A 19,997-nucleotide genomic window follows, 5' to 3' on the forward strand; every position below is an offset into this window, starting at 1 on the left:
CAAGACATATTTAAAAAACCATATACCAAAGCAAGTTTTTTAAAATTTGGATATCGGATCATATGTCAAATATTCCTTATGATAAATAAGTTAAATTTATCGTGGCATATATGGCTATTCATAGTTTTTTATAAATCATGCATTGAAGGATCTTGATTTCAAACCATCATGATGATGATTATCTACCTCCTGAAAGCATGGAGGACGAAGAAATATTAGAATACTCAAGCATGCAACAATGAGGTATATCTATTGAAAATGCTATCAATTTTATGCGTAATTGTATTACTCTTTCACTTATGGATTGTTGAATGGATTTTTTACATTATATTTAAAAATCCTATTAAACTATTTTCCTTATTATTTGATTATAAAATTTGATTTCCATCAAATATATAGTCATGATGTGTGAAAAATCAAACACCATTTTATGTTATTTATTCCTCAAAAAATATTTTTTTAATTTTTTTCCAAATAAATACAATATATCTAAAAATATTTTAGACATATGATTATCTAAATAATTTTATAATAATAAAACTTATTATTGTAAGCTCGAAGTTACATAAATCTTAAAAGTAAAAGCTTACAATAAATCTTAAAAGTAAAAGCTATATTTTACAATAATCCCATGCACGTAGTCCGAGAGTAGTATTCAAAAAGTAACTGTTAAATGACAAACTGACGAAGGCTGAAGGCGTCGGTTAATGATAAACTGATGAAGGGTATGAAGGCTGAAGCGGCGTCGGTTTAATGTTGGTAGGAAAATGCTAGACCCACCGTTTCCCCTTCCCCTTTTTTCTTCCCGCTTGACGTGGGCATACCACGTGTGATGCATTTTTTTTTTCCCTCACTTGCCCTTTCGTGATCTTCCCCTGTGAGGACGGTGACTGTAGCATTACCCTTATTTTTTCCCTCACCTATCGTTCGTCTTCCCTTTCTAGAGAACATTTCGTTTTTCCTTCTCCCTCTACAGTCCCTTTCGTCTTCTCCCTCCAACCCATTTCCCCCCCTTTTTTTTTTCCTACCCATTTCGTCTTCCCTTTTTTTTTTTTTTTTCCCAGCATTTGGCGTCTTTTCTTGAGAAGAACTTTGGGGGTCCTTTTGCTTCAACTGCTGCTTCTGAATAATTACCAGCAACTTTATGCACCTTGTTTTTCTTGCTTCTTGAGTGCTGCTTCTGTTTCCCATGAACTTCAGTGTTATGATTATCATTTTTAACGGGAGAAATTGAAATATTTGATCCTAGCTTCACATCCTTACTCCCATCTTGCACTAACTGTTCACTAGAAGTCATCATGTCGACATCTTTAGAGGCTGAAATATTCAAATTTGCAGCTGTTTTTTTTTTTCCTGTGAGCAGCCAATGCTTTTGCTCGTTTCCTGTGTTCACTAAATGGTTGGAAGCCCAAGGACTTCCCATCACCCTCTTTGCCACGAACACCAACGTTTTCATATCTATTTGTTAAACTCGTATCTTGAGAAAAAAACCTCACCTCTGAGCCAAGCTTCCATAACTGGATAAACTCCTTCTGAAACCTCTGTTTAGAAACCCATAAATAACACTGTTTAGAGGTGCCGTGCAATTCAGGAACCCACGTAAGTGGAAAGCATTCTGAGAACCATCAAGAGAACCTTGGAAAAGATGAAATCTGTCCTAGCCTTGACATGGTTAGTTGAGATCGTACAAGATATTCTGTCTGTAGAAATGGGTTGGAGGTGGAAGACGAAATGGACTCTGGAGGGGGAAGATCACGAAAGGGCAAGTGAGGGGAAAAAAAATGCATCACACGTGGTATGCCCACGTCAAGCGGGAAGAAAAAACGGGAAGGGGAGACGGTGGGTCTAGCATTTTTCAGAAAATAAATGCATGCCACGTCAAGCGGGAATTATAAACGGGAAGATAGAACGGTGACTGTAGCATTACCCACGTAGGTATTATAACCACCTCTTCTGTCTTCCACGCGTCTCTCCGTCCGTCCGTCTTTCACACTCACAAGCCCCGCTCCGAACGTCAAACCCTAAAGTACTGAAAAACCCCTTACACTGTCTGCCGAACTGCTACCACCATTGCCTCTGAGAGAGCTCCATTTCAGAGGTATGGGTCTCTTTCGTTCTGTATTTCTCTCTCTATGGGTTTTATCTCCCTCGGTGTCTATCGGAAGCTTGGCTCTTGACTCCTTCGGAATCGGTGCCAGGCCTAACAACTTAATTATAATGTTCTATTGTTAATTTAATTGATCGTCCTCCCCGACATTCCAGGCCCTACTTCTACTGCAAATTTTACAAAACATCGACACAAAACCTTTGGAGCCGAATCCAAAACTCTCTGCAAACGACATCGTTTCTCATGTTCTTTTCCTTAGGTGCTCCATACTACCCATTTCTCTGTCCTTCGGTTCAGTTTCGGACGGTTGCGGTTTGAATTATAGTTTGGCGTTGGAAACGAAACCTTATATTTATTGTTTGGTTTGAAAACACGGTCACGTGAATTTGTGTATGGATCTGAACCACGCACGTTGTTGTTACTTATTGTAGTCTTTTTTGGTCGATCCTTTGGTGCTAGTTTTATGTAGCCTTGGCTGTTATGTTTCTGTAGGTTGATTACCGATCGAAAAAAAGAAACGTTTCTGTAGATTGGTTCCATTTGTTTTATTTTGAGTTTAAATTCAAAATATTCAGAGTCGAGGAGGAATTTTTTATTTTTATTTTTGTGAAAACATAAAGAGAACCGAGTAAAGAGTTCCTTGGGCTTGCGTTGCTTTTGTCACAGTCTTAAAATTATAGCTCAAGCTTGGTTTTATTGAAGCTACTCAGTAAGCAGACTTAAGGCAAACCCCATCCCTGGTTTGGCCTACTTTATTTGATTTAATACTTGCATATCCCATGAACCAGTTTTGTTTGCCCCTCACCTTCTTAGCTGCCGCCTCCCACAACATCCTTATACCTTCTGAGTTAATTTTTAATATGGTTACTGGTTGATAAATGTTTTTTGGATTGCCATAGTTTTTTTTTTGAAAAAACAAAGAGGGAAGAATTGAAGCAAAAACATGCAATAGGGGCGCATTTGTCTTTAAAATTGTTAAGAAATTACAGCTTTATGTTATTTTTGGCAGTCTTGCAATGTATGCTAACAACTAATAGTCTGTGCATCAAAGCATGGGAGACAGCGAAACAGTCATATCTGAGCCTTCTGCCATGATGGACTATACATCCACTGGCTATTCTGATGCCAGCTCAAATGTTGTTCCAAACACTGGGGCTTCCCCCTCTGAAGCTACTGGGGTTTTTTCTGCATCTACTGCACCGGCTGATATAAGTTCTACTGTTTGTGGCGGTTCTGATTTGGGAGATGGAAATGTACATAGTACAGATCCTGATCCCAATATACAAGAAGCACATGTGATTACAACATCTGAAGCTAACCTAGCTGCTGAAGTTGCTAATACTAGTGAGAAAGTCACTGATCTGGAAAATGCTGCAACAGAATTCTCTCAAGCTGGTGGTAATATATCATCTCTGAATGGTACTGATGGTATAAGAGTTGAGAATGGACATGTTTCAGATCATGTAGGTAGATCTGCGGATGAGCAACAGTTCGATGGTTTTGGTATGTTTTTCCGTTTGCACTTTCTATACGTGTGTGTGATGATGTGGTTTTATTATTTGGGCAGTTTTAGAATGTATATTATTCAGCATTTAAAAGCTGTTTCCAGTACATCATAGATACTATTTATAACAACATTTTATTGTGGTTTGAATTGTAGTTTAGTGCTGGAAACAAAACCCTATATTTATTGTTTGGGTTGAAAACATGGTTATGTCAATGTGTGTATGGATTTGAACCATGCGCGGTATCACGATCCTTTTAAGGCTTTTTTGTCGTCATTATTTTATTACATGGGAAGTACATACTCTCACTATTCTAATGTATATGGGGTGCTTTCCTTTTTTGGACAGTCCTTAAGTATATTGGAGCTAAAGTATTAATATACCTTAAAAAATGTACTAATCAATCAATGCTTATAAAAAAAAGTATCAATCAATTGACTCAATTAACTTGACGTTATTAACTTTTAATTTGAACTTGCCTTTTCTATAGTTGAATTCACCATTTTTGGGTTGACCACCTCATGGGTGCAAACAATCCTTTGGGGCCACACCCCTGGTGAAAAGCCAGTGATTTAACCAGTTTTGTGTAGGGAAACTTTCGAGGGTGCGATGCACGGGACCAGGGTTTACTTTGCAGGGGTGGGTCTGAAGGGCCCTGCCTTGGAGAGGTTCCCTGACATTAAAAAAAAAAGAAAACTCATTTGGTCCATGGGTTTTGTAATTTTGGCAAAACACTCATTAGATTTTAAGAAGACATCAATTAAATCCATAGGTTTTTCATTTTAAACCAAAATGATCTTCTGTCCACATGACATTAATGAAATTAATATTATGCTGTGCCAGCACAAAAAACAATTGACAGTATGGTTATTAAATTGCCATCGTAAAAAACTATTTGAAAAATTAAAAATTAAAACCAAAAACTAAAATTAAATGAGGTAAAACTAAGATTTAAAAAAAAAAAACTAAAACTAAAAATTAGAAACAAAAACAAATATTCAACTACATAACAAAAATGAAAATGAAATAAAAATATTAGATGGGAGGGGTAAGCCCCTTTACTCGTGGCAAGTGTTGGTCTGCACTGTGTAAGGCTGGATTTTGGCTGTCCGCCATTGTGTGTGTGTGTGTGTGTGTGGGGGGGGGGGGGGGGTTGTGTGGCTCGTATCCAACAACATGTAGGATGGAGGCATCCACTACATTTGGTGGATTGAAATTATCCCTTGTGTGGGTGGAGGCCCACCGGTAGGCTCCCCCGCGTGGTTTGGTGGTCACACCACATTGCCACAAGTGAACTTTTTATTTTTTAATTTTAATTATTCTAATTTTTAGTTTTAGTTGTTTAAATGTCTTGTTTTTTTGTTTTTTGTTTTTTGTTTTTTGAGTTTTGGGTTTCTTTTGTTTTTCTGTTCAAATAGTTTTTTAATATGGTATGGCCTGACAAGGACTTAGAGATTGAAGGGGGGAGATTGTAATAAGGTGGATTTAGTATGGATAGTAGTGAATGGGATCCCACATTGGTTGAGAAGGAAGAATTCTTGTCCTTTATAATAATTCCAAAGGGCTCCAATTGTAACATTGATTACTCCTTTTGGAGAATAGGCCCAAATGTGGCTTGAGCTTCCTTGGGTTTTTATTCTATATGACATTGCTTAGACATCATAGATGCCCGGATACTCTTTAGACTCATGATGTGATTTTGCTTTAGGCGATGTTCCAAATTCCAAACTCCAAACATCATATTGCTTCTTCCTATTTGGTGATGTTTGGATGCAAGAAGCTTTCATGAATAGTGTAAAGTGTTTATAATAGTTGTAAAAACTTTTTTAGAGATTGTTTTGTTGGAGTTCTTAAAAGTGGTTGGGACCCATTGAAATTATGTTTGGATGTAAAATTTTTTTAGAGAAGTTTATGGGATGATATGATATATAAGTTTAAAAAGGGAAAAAAAAAGAAAAGAAAAAAGAGTACAACCTGTCAACCACCATGGGTGGCCCAGATTGAGCAACTTGTGGTGGCCAAATAAACTTGGGCGGCCCATCGGTAGAATTTTTTTGCCACCATGGTGGCCCAATCTGGGCCTCTCATGGTGGTCATGTTGGTGCCTGCTGTTTTTTTTTAATAAGAAGTTTTATTATGACAAGTAAATAAGCATAGCCCAAGTATACAGGAAGTATACAAGCGGAAACACCTAAATACAAGCTAAGAGCTAGGAAAAGCTAAAAGAAAGTCATTATCCCCATTCAATACAAGAACATTCGCTACGAGAATATTATTTGGAGGTTGTTTTTTTAAGTTTTTGTGTTTTTAGACAACTTGAGGGGTTTTTATGCTACAAGTGTTGTATGCCTCGGAATGGAAACATCTTTAACTGAAAAATCCCGACTTTAGAGGGGATTTCAGTTGCCAAACATCCCCTTAATGTGTCCTCTGCTATACTTATATTCTTGCTAAATCTCTATGTAGAGTTAAATGAATAATTTCTTAATTGTATTTAATCCTTTTCCTTTTTATTCGTAGTACCAGCTGTGTCTGCTGAAGAAGATCGACTGTGGAACATTGTGAGGGCTAATGCTTTAGATTTTAATGCATGGACTTCCCTAATTGAAGAGACCGAGAAGGTGGCGCAGGTATGTTTGCATTTTCTTGCATTTATGATGATTCACTTTGTTGATTATACCAATCTTTATCTGTTTTCTATTTGTTATTTGGTTTGATGAAATTAACCCTAGGGGTGGTAAGGGCCTTGGGCTTGGTGGTATGCTCACTCCATGTCTAAGGTTCAAACTCTTGGGTGCAAACAATTTCTATGGCCCACGTCTTATCAATTAAAGGCTGATGATTTACTTGATTTGTACGATGGGGACACATTACACGGGTAATGGGTTTAACTGGGTAAAATCATGTGTTTGCATATTAGGGATATCTCATCATAAAAGAAATTGTGTGACGAGACGTTCTCAACAAGTTGGCTGTTAACTTTAATGTGCTTGTTTAATATACATGCTAGTTTTGGAAGATTTTACTTATCACAGAAAACTCTTATTTATAAAAAAAAAGTTTTGGAAGATCTATGGTTTTCCTGTCAAAAAAGTATGCATGCTAGTTTTGGAACAAGGTATAAAAAGATGGTCTGTATTCTCTTTACTTGCCTAGTGCCTTACATTAACTAGTTGGTGAAGATCTAAGTGTCTATTAGCAAGTTACCTGAGATACACGCTTTTTGCTTTCATATGCATTTTTGTAATAGGAATAGATATGTACTTATGGCTTTTAGAAACCTTTCTACTTTACTTTCCTTAGAAGCTTATGTCTTAGTATGTTCTCACCCTTTTGTTTGATAAAAAACTCTATTTACATGGAATGTGAAAGGGGTAGAACCTTTGAGCATTGAAACTTCGTTTTCCTTTATGGAACACATGATATGCTATCCTCTACACCTCCTCCCATCCTCTAGAATACAAGATATTGAAAAAAAGAGGAAAACATCTCCATTTCCCAATCTTGGGGTGCTGTTCGGATGAAAGTAATGTTCCATTGTCCAGTGTCATTAAAATGCCATCGTTCTTTAATCAGGAAGTCTTATGGGGCTGTTCCTGCTGTTCACCGCACAAATCTTATTTGAAAGTGTTTGAATGTTGTTAAATTTAGGTTTGCCTTTGTTTAGATGGGCTTCTTTTTTGGGGTTTACAGTTTGCATTATATGCATACCGGTGGATGGGTAAGACATGGTTTATTTTTGAAGTTTTTGTTATTATTTTTAGAATTAAGTTGTGTACGTTTTTCATGAGAATTCTCATGATATAATTTTTCAGAGTGATAAGCATCTTCTGTTTCTGGTTGTCTTCAGACTTTTGTTTTTGACGTTATTGCCCTATGATTTATTATTTCCCGGTGGAAATAACATCTTCATCTCTGCCTGGTGCAGGAGAACATTTTGAAAATCCGAAAAGCTTATGATGCTTTTGTGGCAGAATTTCCTTTGTGTTATGGTTATTGGAAAAAGTATGCAGACCATGAGGCTCATCTAGGCTCTGTTGAGAAAGTAGTGGAGGTTTATGAACGGGCAGTACAAGGAGTGACATATTCGGTGGATATTTGGTTGCATTATTGTATATTTGCCATTAGCACATACGGGGATCCAGAAACCATCCGTAGGTAATATATTTTGGTTTGGCTTATTTTTTTCTTAATCGACATTGGTAGATCGTTATTGCATGGCTATAGTGTTTATTGCTGCTAACATCATTTCAGTATGCCTGCAACAGTGATTCTCCACATTTATGGCGGAAAGGTTTGATGAGAATGCACTACAGAAATGCTTTTTTCTAATGTGCAAAGCATTGATTTGATGCTATTGTAAAGGTGTAGCTGTTTTGGGTTCTTATTCAGTTTTTTGGCCTCATATACCCTTTCTTTTGTCTCCTTTCTCTCCAAAAGCCTGTGCCGTAGTCATATAGTTGTCATTGAAATATGGCTATCTTTAACTTTGACGCTGAGGTTCATCAATATGCAAATTGCTGCTGGGAAGATCTCGTCAGGTTAAGGGCTAAGATGGCCTCTATCACTGCTCCATTTCACGAACATAAGTATGATTTTTTTTCAGGAAGGTAAATGCAGCGTTTGGAAGTGATATGCTGTTAACAATGAATTGTTTCTTCTCCTTGACGTTCTGACACTGCAACCATTTATGGATGTGCTTGGGTTAAATGAATTGGTGTTCATACTTGTAGAATGACAGTTATTTATATGGTGTTTCAGGCTCTTTGAACGAGGATTAGCTTATGTTGGAACAGATTACCTGTCATTCACACTTTGGGATAAATACATCGAATATGAGTACATGCAGCAAGAGTGGGGCCGTCTTGCTATGATTTACACCAGGATTTTGGAGTATCCAAATCAGCAATTGGATCGCTATTTTAACAGGTGATTCCCTGAATCCTTGTACATTGCTTTTTATATTTATTTGTCGAACTTGTATTGCTTAGAGTTGGCTTTGGTTCCTTGAGTTTGCTTTATGTTTCATGGAAAGCTTTTACGTATGTTTGGTGCCGCATTCAGCAAATTTAGGGTGGTTGGATGTTTTTGGAGGAGATTCTGTATATTTTCTGGTCAGATAAAGCACTGTTTTCCTCACTCCTGAAATGTATTTTTTTCTCGGTTCACTAATATTTGCAATTGATACCAAACTCGGATTTATGAACATAACCTGCCTGTTCACAATTGCTGATGTTGTAATCTTCCATATACGTGGCTTGATTACAACATATTCATACCTCTCTTAGGAGCCCATGATACACACAATATTTCCTTTTTGAAGTGTTATTTACATTCCTGATGCTAATGGTGCTACAGCTTCAAGGAGTTAGCTGGAAGTCGACCTTTGTCTGAATTAAGGACTGCTGAGGAAGCTGCTGCTGCTGCAGCAGCAGCACTTTCAGAGGCTAGTGTCCAAGCCAATGAGGGAGAGGTTCATCCTGATGCTACGGAACAATCTCCTAAACCTGTAAGTGCTGGCTTAACGGAGGCAGAGGAGTTGCAGAAGTATATCGCCATCAGAGAAGAGATGTATAAGAAGGCTAAAGAGTTCGATTCTAAGATCATTGGTTTTGAAACAGCAATTAGGAGACCCTACTTTCATGTGCGGCCTCTAAATGTTGCAGAGCTTGAAAATTGGCATAGCTATTTGGATTTTATGGAAAGGGAAGGTGACTTTAACAAGGTATTTGAGTTTACGTGCTTTCTGTTTCTCTGGTTTGTAGTTTTGTTGTCCTTCTCGTAGATATTGAGTCACAGTTAAATAATATCTGCTGCCCCATTGTATTATTGGTTAAACCATTGGATGAAACAACTTTTTTAATGGGAAATTGAACTGAGACCAAAGCATGTGCCTTCAATTTGGTTTTTTTTTTTTTTTTTTTTTATTATTATTATTTTTTTAATTTTGATGAGTAAATGAACATATTAATGGTCTGGCCCATAGTATTGGTTTCTTTAAGGTTAAGTACTTCAAACCCTCGTTTGTCAGTGGATGGACCGGGTTGATGATGTGCTTGTATTGTAAATTTTATTCTTTTCAAAGTTCTAATGCTATGCATGCAGGTGTCCTTATGTTGTTAATCACCTGTCCTGTCAGACAAAGAGGGTCCCTCCCTTATTTTTGAGGGGCCTCTGTGTTCTACTGACAGAGTATGATATTCGTTCATTTTTCTTCCATGTGAATCAGGTGGTCAAGTTATATGAAAGATGTTTGATTGCATGTGCCAATTATCCTGAGTATTGGATGCGTTATGTTTTATGCATGGAAGCTAGTGGAATGTTGGATCTCGCAAATAATGCACTTGCTCGTGCATCTCAAGTGTTTGTCAAGGTAGCATATTTTTTATAAGAATATTCTTCATTGAGACATTGGGAGAGAAGTGAAAAAAGGGAAGCTCACTTCCCTACCTGTTGTTTGGTAGGAGGGAAGGATTACCTTTACTTATTAAAAAACATGATATGTAGTTTTACCTTTATGCCACTACTTAAGTGGTTTAAGATAGAATAAAGCTGAAATTTAACAACTTTTATAAGAAGCTAGCTTATAGCTATCCCTTTTACAATTGTCCTGCTGTTGGGCGAATTGGTTTTGGTGGGTCTGCACTAGTTATGTCTCTCCCTCCTCCATACTTCCCGTGCCCTTAAGTCCACCTACTTAACAAATCAATTTCCCTTCTGTCATTGCTTCCTCCTACCCTTTCCTATCCCTACTTCAATCCCTTCAAGCAAGCAGTGTAAGGATGGACGACATATTGGTTCCTTTTCCCTTTCTTTGTTATTCATATGAATAGACTGTGGGTTAGAAGACCTTTTCGGCCATCAGATGTGTGTGTGTGTGTGTGTGTTTGTGTGTATTTATGTTGGCCTTTCAAGAACTGGTATTATCTTTTGATTATAGATAATGAATAGATTAGATTGTTTGCAAACGAGCTTACATTGCCGTGTCTTTTCAGCTTCCAATGTCAGCATTAAGCCATGAGATAACACAGTTATCTATCCCTTCTCTCTTTTCTAAATTTAATTACATTATATATGATTTCATTTTTTTTTCTGCCAAAATTATAACAGAGACAACCAGAGATTCACCTTTTTGCTGCTCGGTTTAAGGAGCAAATTGGGGATATACCTGGTTCTCAAGCTGCCTATCAACTTGTTCATACTGAAATCTCTCCTGGTCTCATTGAAGCAATTATTAAGCATGCAAATATGGAATATCGGCTGGTATGTTGGGTTAAGAACATTGTTTAAGATAATCATGTTACATTTTTTTAGCCTCATTTCTCTTTTATTGCAGGGGAATCTGGAAGATGCCTACTCATTGTACGAACAGGCCATTGCTATTGAAAAAGGAAAAGAACATTCGCAGACATTACCGATGTTGTATGCACAATATTCTCGGTTTGTATACATGGTAGGTTGGGCAACATGTTTGCCTGTTTGTGTGTTTTCTGTAGTGTACAGGTATAATGTTTTTGGTGCAGAATTAGATCAGGTCTTTTTGCTGGAAAATCCACTTTTTGGGTTTTTGAATGAGAGCAGGACGGGTGTTTGTAACTTCAAGTTTGGATGAGTAACAAATTGTCCACACTTGTGGCGATTTAGAAGCATGGATACTTTGAAGCAGATTGTGTTAGAATCTAAAACTTTTACAGTCATGGCGGTAGGCAACTTCATTCATATCACTGAGGAGAGCTGCAAAGTATCGAAGGAGCTGTCTCTGGGGCTGTATACGGTCAAGTGGGTCATCAGATTGCTGGAGGGCTGTGCATCATGCGATAAAAAGGAGTTTTTTGCCTCTCTAAGGGATGGTAATAGAAGCTTTATAGCCCATAGATGTTCTAATGTGCATGGGCGTTTTATGGAACTAGTGGAATATGGAGTTGGTGGCAGACAAAGTTTTTTTATTCATGCCGAAAGAAAGGGAAGGTAGGGGGTGGAAGAGATTATCGGGCATTAGACGAGAAGTTCGAGAAAATTTGGTGGTTGGAGGTAACGTAGGGCACAACAGAGGGATGGGCTCTGGCCGAATGGAGGAAAGTTATGGAGGTAGGAACTTGGCTTTGGTTCCTACAAGGAGGTGCTAAAACAGTATTGGACCCAACTCAGAACAGGGGAGGAGGAGATTATACGGATTTACCACTAGCGAGAGTGTTAGGCACGATGAAGGTACAATGCACTGCAGGCCCACTTGCTGCTTAGTTGAAAGGAGGTGGTGGTGTTAGGCCCAATCGAAGTATGGTAGAGGGGGATGTCCATCGTACATTATAGGGAATGAAAATGCAGTTGGATGATTTGCAGGAGAAAGTGAATGGTTTAATTTGAATTGTAGATAAAGGAAACGGTACGAGCTTGGGTGTGATGTTCTCGGATAGGGGCCCGGGGGAACCAAATGAGGAAGCCATTCAAAGGGCTCAATGTCACAACCCACCATTGAGCTTTGATGGGGCTAAGGGAAAACAAAAATTCGTGGGCCACTATTGGGCCACCACATGGGCCCCATATTGGGCATCGAGTAAGGGGCTGAGACAAAGGGAAAGATAAGATCGAGACGGGCCTCGATATATCTCGATCCGTGTGGGGGGTCTATGGCTAACGTGGAAAAGTAGGGCCATCGGCTGCTAGCAACCAACCACCCACGCCGGAAAAGCTCCAGATTGACTCGCAACAGGCCAACGTAACGCTGCATGTGAATCAAATGGAGAAAAAGTGTAGAGGGAGGAATTGTTGGCATAGTTGGTAACAACCACAAAAGAGTCAAATTGAAAACTCACCGTCCGATCGTGGTTCTTTGGCTTCGAGTGGACAAAAGGTGACAATGGAGTGTAGGGGATGTCTAGCGAAGGAATTTCAAGGGGCCTCACCTCTCCTGAAGGAATTGTAGCCTATCAGGAGTGTTATGGAGGGGAGTGCTGCGATAACGTCTGACATTGGGTCCTTGGCCTAGAATGGACAGAAACTGACGATGGACTGCATGGAATCTCTCACTGGAGTTTCAGGGAGCAACACCTCTGGAGAAGGAACTGCGGATGCTGATCGCTACCTACGAATGCTGATAGTTACAAATGAGGACCAAGACTGGGAGGGTAGGTCTCTATTTTCTAAACGAGAAATGGGGGACTTGATGGAATTGCAGTGGGCACCAAGGGAGGGTATAGAGGCAGATGAACCCATTCCCTTAAAAGTCTTTGCCGCTGTGTCAACCTAGATCGGTTTCCTCTGACTGGATGCTACTTAAGGTGAAGGAAATTCAACACTGTGTGGGGATTGAGTGTGAAGGTTTTGAGGAACGATTTATGGCATTGCTCACAACCATTGAAGAAGAACATGCTCAGTCTGAGAAGTCGTGTTCCAAAAAGCAGAGGGAGCTAAATAGATTGACATGATCTATTTTGCAGCTTAAGCAAAGGAAAATCCAAAGGGAGGGGGTCGAAAATTTCTTTATGAAGCCAAAGATTATGTCGTGGAATGTCTGAGGGCTTAATGAGGAAAATAAGTGACTTTGGATAAAACAAATTGGAGATTACATTGGGGATTATACAGTGGCATGTTCTTTTAAAAATGTGGAAGATGATTTTATGTGGGCTTTTGCATTGGGGAAGACTTTTATTGGATCCAATGTGGAAGATGATTACATTGAGGATTTTATGTTTTTTGTGTGTTTTTGATTTTGATTTTGATTTTTTTAATGTTAAAGAAAAAAAAAATACACCGATGCACCAGCGGTAACATTTTTAACCATTTCAAAAAAAAAAAAATTCAAATACACTAGTTACTTTGAGGGGGCAAAATGATGGGGCTAACTAGCATTATTCCTCTAATGGAGGAGTTACAAGAGATAGTAGGGTTAAGGAGAGTCGGCCACTATTTATGGAGGAACTCTTGCGGAAGACAGAATGAGTTCTAGCACTTGAGTGAATTATCTTATTGGAGGAGATTCGATGGCGCCAAGAATCTTGAGCATTGTGGCTAAAAGTAGATGGAAGTACAAAGTTTTTCCATAGAGTGGCCAATACACATGGGAGGACTAACAACATTGAGATGTTAAATATTGAAGGTGCTGTGTCAATGGAGCTTCCAATGATTCAAGAGCTTGTTGCTGTTTCTTTTTAACAATTACTTACTGAGCAGGTGGTGTGACAGCCAAAACTCGATGGATTAGCATTTGAAACCATTGAACATTAAAGAGTTGCCTGGCTGGGGAGGCCTTTCGATGAGACACAGGTGTCTGAAGTGGTAAGAAAGATGATCAAAGACAAAGCACCTGGTCCTGACGGTTTCTCTATAGGATTTTTCCAATCCTGCTGGGAGGTGGTGAAGGATGATTTGATGAAGGTTTTCCAAGAATTTTTCTCATTTGGCAAGTTCGAGAAAAGTCTCAATGCTACTTTTATTGCGCTTATTCCCAAGAAGGTCGGCGCTTTGAATATTAAAGATTTTCGGTCTATTAGTCTTGTGAATGGGGTGTATAAGATTATCTCCAAGGTCTTAAGCAAGCCGCTTGGGGGGAGGTATTGGGGAGGATTATTTTGAGACCCCAAAACGCCTTTCTAAAGGGAAGACTAATATTGGATCCAGTGCTAATCACTAATGAATGTCCATATAGCAGATTAAAATCAGGAGAACTGGATGTTCTATGCAAATTGGATATGAAGAAGGCTTATGATCACGTTAACTAGGACTTCTTACTATATTTGCTTGAGAGGTGTGGATTTGGGGAGAGATGGTGCTCATGGATCAGATATTGCATCTTGACGGCGAGGTTCTCGGTTTTGGTGAATGGCAGTCCAGTTGGTGTGGGAGTTTGGAGTACTAGGGAGGTACAAGGGGCATATGGTGTGGGAGTTTGGAAGCCCATATGGAGAGGTTGGGGGGGTGTTTGCTTGACACACTAGAATTGTGATGGGTGACGGATCTAGAATAAAATTTAGCATGATTTATGTGTGGAGAACAGGCCCTTAAGGACACATTCCATACTTTTTCCAGAATTGCGTGTGATCATGAAGCATCAGTAGTGGATCTAATGGAGATGTCCGGAGGCTTAATCCAATGGAACGTGAATTTTTTGAGAGCAGCACATGATTGGGAAGTGGACAGCTTTGCTGATTTCTTCAGAACTTTGTATGCCATGAGATTGAGCACCCAGGAAATTGATAAGTTGTGGTGGACACCCGTTAGAAAAGGTGCTTTCTCAGTCCGCTCCTTCTATAAGACCCTCATCAATCCGCAACACAATAGTTTCCCATGGAGAAGTATTTGGAGAAACAAGGCGCCTCTTAAGGCGAACTTTTTCACTTGGACAGCCTCTTTGGGCAAGATTTTGACCATGGATAACCTACGGAAACGCTGGATGATTGTTGTGGACTGGTGCTGTATGTGCAGAAAGAACAGTGAGACTGTGGATCATCTCTACTACATTGTGAGGTCTCTAGATCACTATGGGATGATGTCTTTATAAGATTAGAGTTAGCCTGGGTTATGCCTGCTACGGTGGTTAAACCCTTGGTAAGCTGGAAGAATTTGGGCAGAATTCCACAACTCAGATGTGTGGAAGATGGTTCCTATATGTATTCTTTGGTGCCTATGGAAGGAACGGAATGATCGGACTTTTGAAGATAAGAAGCGAACATTGGAGGAGATTAGATTGTTCTTTGTTAAAATTCTGTTCCTATGGGCGGGTGTTGTAGATTGTAATGGACTAGATTTTCATGATTTTCTTGTTTCTATCTCTCCCTCTTAACTAGGTGTAAGCACTTGTATACTCCCTATGTACTTGGGCTATGCCTCTTCTTATTAATAATTCTTTTTTTTACCTATAAAAAAAATGCTTTTGGCTTGATTGATTCTTTTATTTTTTTTCCTTTTGATTGCTGACTACTTGTGCAGTTTAAACTTCAGAGATTTTGTGGGTTTTTTTAGTCATTATCAAAGTGAACACTACTAAAAATAGGCGTATTGTTTTCAAAATTCTTGGACATTTGTGGAAGTGATTATTGATCAGAGATATTTATCCGCACCTTATAATATAGCTGATGTCTCTCATTCCCCCGATTCTAATGGTAGGTTTCTGGTAATGATGAAAAGGCTAGGGAAATTCTACTTCAAGCACTTGAGCATGTGCAACCGTCCAAACCAGTTCTTGAGGTCTATAGTCTCTCTCTCTCACATGCAGACGCACACTGTTTTCCAATATTCTCTCAATAAGATTCTTTTAGCTGATATGCTGCATCTGCTTCCATGGTGCCTGCAGGCTTTAATACATTTTGAGGCAATTCAGTCCTTACCAAAGAGAATCAATTATCTAGATTCGTTGGTTGTTAAGTTCATAGTTCCTGACCTAGAGAGCCCCAATGTTGCTGGTCCAGCTGATAGGGAAGAGCTTTCTTGCATTTTTTTGGAGGTAAATTTGTTTGGCATTTAGATGAGTGGAGTTTTATGACTTTCCAGATATAACTTGTTGAGTGGAAAAGATGAAAGGTTATATTTTGTTTGTTATTGAAGATTTCAGTTGGCAATTTTCCAGCATCCCTTTTTCATTAAGAAACTAATTTTAAGAATGGAGTAGAGGGTGACATGAGCTATAGCTCCAAGGCACCTCCTCTAATTGTAAAATTAGATGAAGGGTGATGTTGCTGGTTAAGGTGCATCTATAATTTCCAATCTAAAAAAAGAAAAAAGAAAAAGCAGTGATGATTCAAGAAATCTCTTCAGAATAACCACTGAAAAAAATCTGCTTGTATACTATTGGCCTGGGCCCTGTGTGATAGTTACTCCTAGCAAAACAAAAACCAGGAATTTTTACCTATTTTTTGTTTGTCTTCTCTCCGTAGCTTTGAATTGAGACAGTTAACAGAAATTCCTCTCCAGCAGTGAATCGTGAATATATAAAAAATTCCAATTGATTGTTGATTGCATGCTTCAATGCTTTTACCTTGCTTTTACCTTGCATACAGAGTTTGATCGGGTCAGGTGGGTTGGGTATATTATTAATGATAATATGCATTCTTCAAGCTTAAGCCTCTTATCGTTTAACCCCTTTTTTAGTTGTTTTAATGGAGTTTGTATATTCTTGTTTTTAATGTCACTTTTTAAAGATAGGATTTCAGTTTTGGAATTAGTTTGCATCTAGGTTGAATATCTTCTGGCATCACAAACACCAATTCCGATCTTGATATTCTTTCTGTGAGAAATGAAACTTGCCTCAAAGTCTTATGTGCCTACCTGGATTTTTCAGTTTCTGAATGTCTTTGGGGATGTACAATCCATCAAGAAGGCTGAGGATCGGCATGCTAAGCTTTTCTTGCCTCATCAGAGCACTTCAGAGTTGAAAAAACGCCATGCAGAGGATTTTCTAGCATCAGATAAGGCCAAAATAGCCAGGTCTTATTCTGTTCCTTCACCTGCGCAGTCCTTGATGGGTGCATATCCAAGTGCACAAAGCCAATGGACAGCTGGTTATGGTTTGCAGCATCAAGCTTGGCCAGCAGTTACGCAAGGACCAGTTCAACAGTGGGCCCCTGGCAATACACAACAGGTAGATGTCATTTCTTCACACTAATTTATGTACATATAAATATATATGTTATTTATCATGTGCTGGTTGAGGGAAATCTTTGACTTATTTGCTGGATTTTCCACATCACAAGAATTTCTACTTCACAGTTCGGTTTTCGTTGTTTCTCATTGATGGGTTTTGTTCGTTAAGAAGTATTTTGGTGTAACACCCTAGTCCCACATTGGGAAAAGGTCACATAGAGTGGTAAGTCACATCGTGGTGTGGAAAATGGTTCCTACTTGTGTCATATGTTGTATTTGGAGGGAAAGTAATAATAGAAGTATTGAGTATCGTGAACAGACATTAGTGGAGCCCAAAACTTTCTTCTTCAACACTCATCTTGACTTACCCTAGATCTAAAGGAGCGATGTGTGAAAGTATTGTCACATGCCCAATCTATCAGGAATTTTGGTTGTTCAGAATGTATTTTTAATCTTACCACTTTGTAATCAGGCATTTCTCTTGTATACGTCTTGTGCACTTAGGTTGCGCATTTTGTTTTCATCAATAAAATTTTTGACTGCTTACCAAAAATTTCAATCTTAATATACAGGAGACTGTATGTGAACCGTGTGCTTGGTTCATTCAAGATAAGATGAGATTTTTCTACCTTTTTTTCTAGATTAAAGGTGCTTATGCTGTTTTAATAGCCATTGTTTTGTCGGCTTGCACATGCATACAAAGGGTTGTTTCTTGCAATCCGAAACTTTTTAAAGACCTTGATTTACAGCATGCTGCATACAGTGCATATAGTGGTTATGGAAGCAGTTACTATGGCTATTAGTTATAAAAAAAGGTTCTTTTTATAATGGCTACCTTGATTTATTATGGCTATTATTTATAAAAAGAACCTTTAAATCTTACAGCAGGCTGCATATGGTGCATATAGCGGTTATGGAAGCAGTTACACTAATCCACAAACGGCAGCATTAGCACCACAAACTGCCGCTTATGGGGCTTATCCTACTACATATCCTGCGCAGGTACCTAGTATTACTTGTCATGTGTTGTGGATCAAATTCTTACCATTTTTTTTTTTAGCTGGCTGCTTATTGATCACTTTTTAAAGTTGGGTTACATCTTGACGACCTCTTTTTGATATTGCATTGGAATTGTCTTTGTTTTTCTTTTCCTATTTTTATTTATTTATTTTGGGCCTGAGAACCCATATTTTTAATGTTTTTGTTTGTCGTTTCTTTTCGATTATTTCTTTATAGCCACATTGGAACTAGTTTGTGCATTTTGAAGTCTCCACAAAAGAAGTTGGGGTCTATTGCTAGTCCACAATTGTTGTTGAGTTATAGACTTGTATCCTTTGAATAGGTTTCTCTCAACCTTCAGGTTGCCATTGTTGTAGGCATGAGTATTTAAACTTGTGTCTCGTGTACCCGAGTTTCACCTCTTGTTTTGGAGTATTTAATAATCATGGCAAACAAAAAAGCATCATGATTCCTGCAGAATCAAGTTTGTTCGTATATTTGACAGATGAACATCCATTTCTACCCAAATTGGTATCTGTCTTCATGTGTAATGTGTGACACCTCCACATACCTTGCAGTATGTCCACACCTGAAACTGCAAGTCCAAGTTTAGGACTCGCCCATGATATAGTTAATTATTTATGCATTATTTATGCAGCTGTGTGGGATTTAAGAAATGTTTCATCTCTATAACTTCCCCCCACAACCCATTGGGGCTTGTATAAAGACACTATTGTGATATCCCATATGATATAAATAAGGGTAGGTGGTGTATGGGATTCCACGTTGTTTGGGAAGGAGAAGTTCTTGCTTTTTATAAGGTTCCAATGGGGTTCCAATTGTATCATTGACTAGTTCTTTTAGAGTATAGGCCATGTGGTTTGAGCCTTCCATTGGGGCGTTACAAATGGTATCAGAAACTATTCCAACAAAAAATGTGGGACTTGAGCCGTGCCACCTACAATGGACAGGCCTGACGAGGACGTCGGGAGTTTAAAGGGAGTAGATTGTTATACTTCATATGATATGGATAAAGATTGGTGGTGTATGAAATCCCACATTATTTGAGAATGATAAGTTATTACTCTTTATAAGGTTTCAATGGAACTCCAATTGTATCACTGATAGTCCTTTTAGAGTATAGGTCATGTGGTTTGAGTATTCTATTGGGACGTTATAACTATGAAGTCTGTTGTTTTTCTCTGGTTGCTTGTCATCATCTCTACAGCTGAATGTTTGCCCATAATTTCAGCAGGCTTTCCCACAACAAAGTTATGCACAGCCCACTGCAGTAGTAGCCGCCCCACTGCAGCAACCCGCGTCAGTTCCGCAGGCCTATTATGGGAGTTACTACTGAAGCGGCCAAGTCAATTGTTGAATTGTGGCATGGTTTTGGCATATGTAATCAATTCTTTCGTTTGTCTTGTTGGTCTCTGCATAGACTGGCCCGTACCATTGGTTTTTTGTTTAAGACATGGGTATGGTGTTGCTAACAAAGAACTATCAAGGGAAGAGAGGCCTCCGTCTTAGCTGTGTTTCAGGCAATTTTATATTGGGTGTGTGCGCGCGCGTATTAATTTCTTTTTGCAATATTTGATGCCCCTCACTTTATCTAAATTGTTTACATTGTTGCGTGCTCTAACTAAAGCACAGAGCGGTGACTCGGATTCACGTGAGGATGATTGCAAAGAGAACGGCAATGAGTAATGTTACTCATCATTTTAATTCTCATCATCTTTCCATCATCTAATGATATGGTATTAGATGATTGGAGACTATTTATTATATTTCATTTGTGAACTTATCATTTA

General features: G+C 38.6%; 1 protein-coding gene across 15 annotated transcripts; it reads left to right on the forward strand.

The window, feature by feature from the left end:
• The first annotated feature begins 658 nt into the window (after positions 1–658).
• On the forward strand, positions 659–19,733 carry LOC121251658 (pre-mRNA-processing factor 39-like). 15 transcript variants are annotated; one of them, XM_041150966.1, is made up of 14 exons: positions 659–759; positions 3,159–3,610; positions 6,133–6,242; positions 7,541–7,770; positions 8,374–8,541; positions 8,971–9,337; positions 9,842–9,985; positions 10,723–10,875; positions 10,949–11,065; positions 15,715–15,795; positions 15,902–16,051; positions 16,886–17,185; positions 18,073–18,189; positions 19,439–19,733. In XM_041150966.1, the coding sequence occupies exons 2-14, from the start codon at positions 3,160–3,162 to the stop codon at positions 19,541–19,543; spliced, it is 2,493 nt and encodes an 830-aa protein (XP_041006900.1). In that variant the 5' UTR covers positions 659–759; position 3,159; the 3' UTR covers positions 19,544–19,733. The 15 variants fall into 15 exon arrangements, with proteins under 15 accessions (XP_041006900.1, XP_041006898.1, XP_041006901.1 ...); XM_041150964.1 differs by having other exon boundaries at positions 697–759; positions 3,117–3,610; XM_041150967.1 differs by having other exon boundaries at positions 738–755.
• The last annotated feature ends 264 nt before the right edge of the window (positions 19,734–19,997 follow it).

The sequence above is a fragment of the Juglans microcarpa x Juglans regia genome, chromosome 2S, assembly GCF_004785595.1.
Source record: "Juglans microcarpa x Juglans regia isolate MS1-56 chromosome 2S, Jm3101_v1.0, whole genome shotgun sequence".
NCBI classification, from domain to species: Eukaryota; Viridiplantae; Streptophyta; class Magnoliopsida; order Fagales; family Juglandaceae; genus Juglans; species Juglans microcarpa x Juglans regia.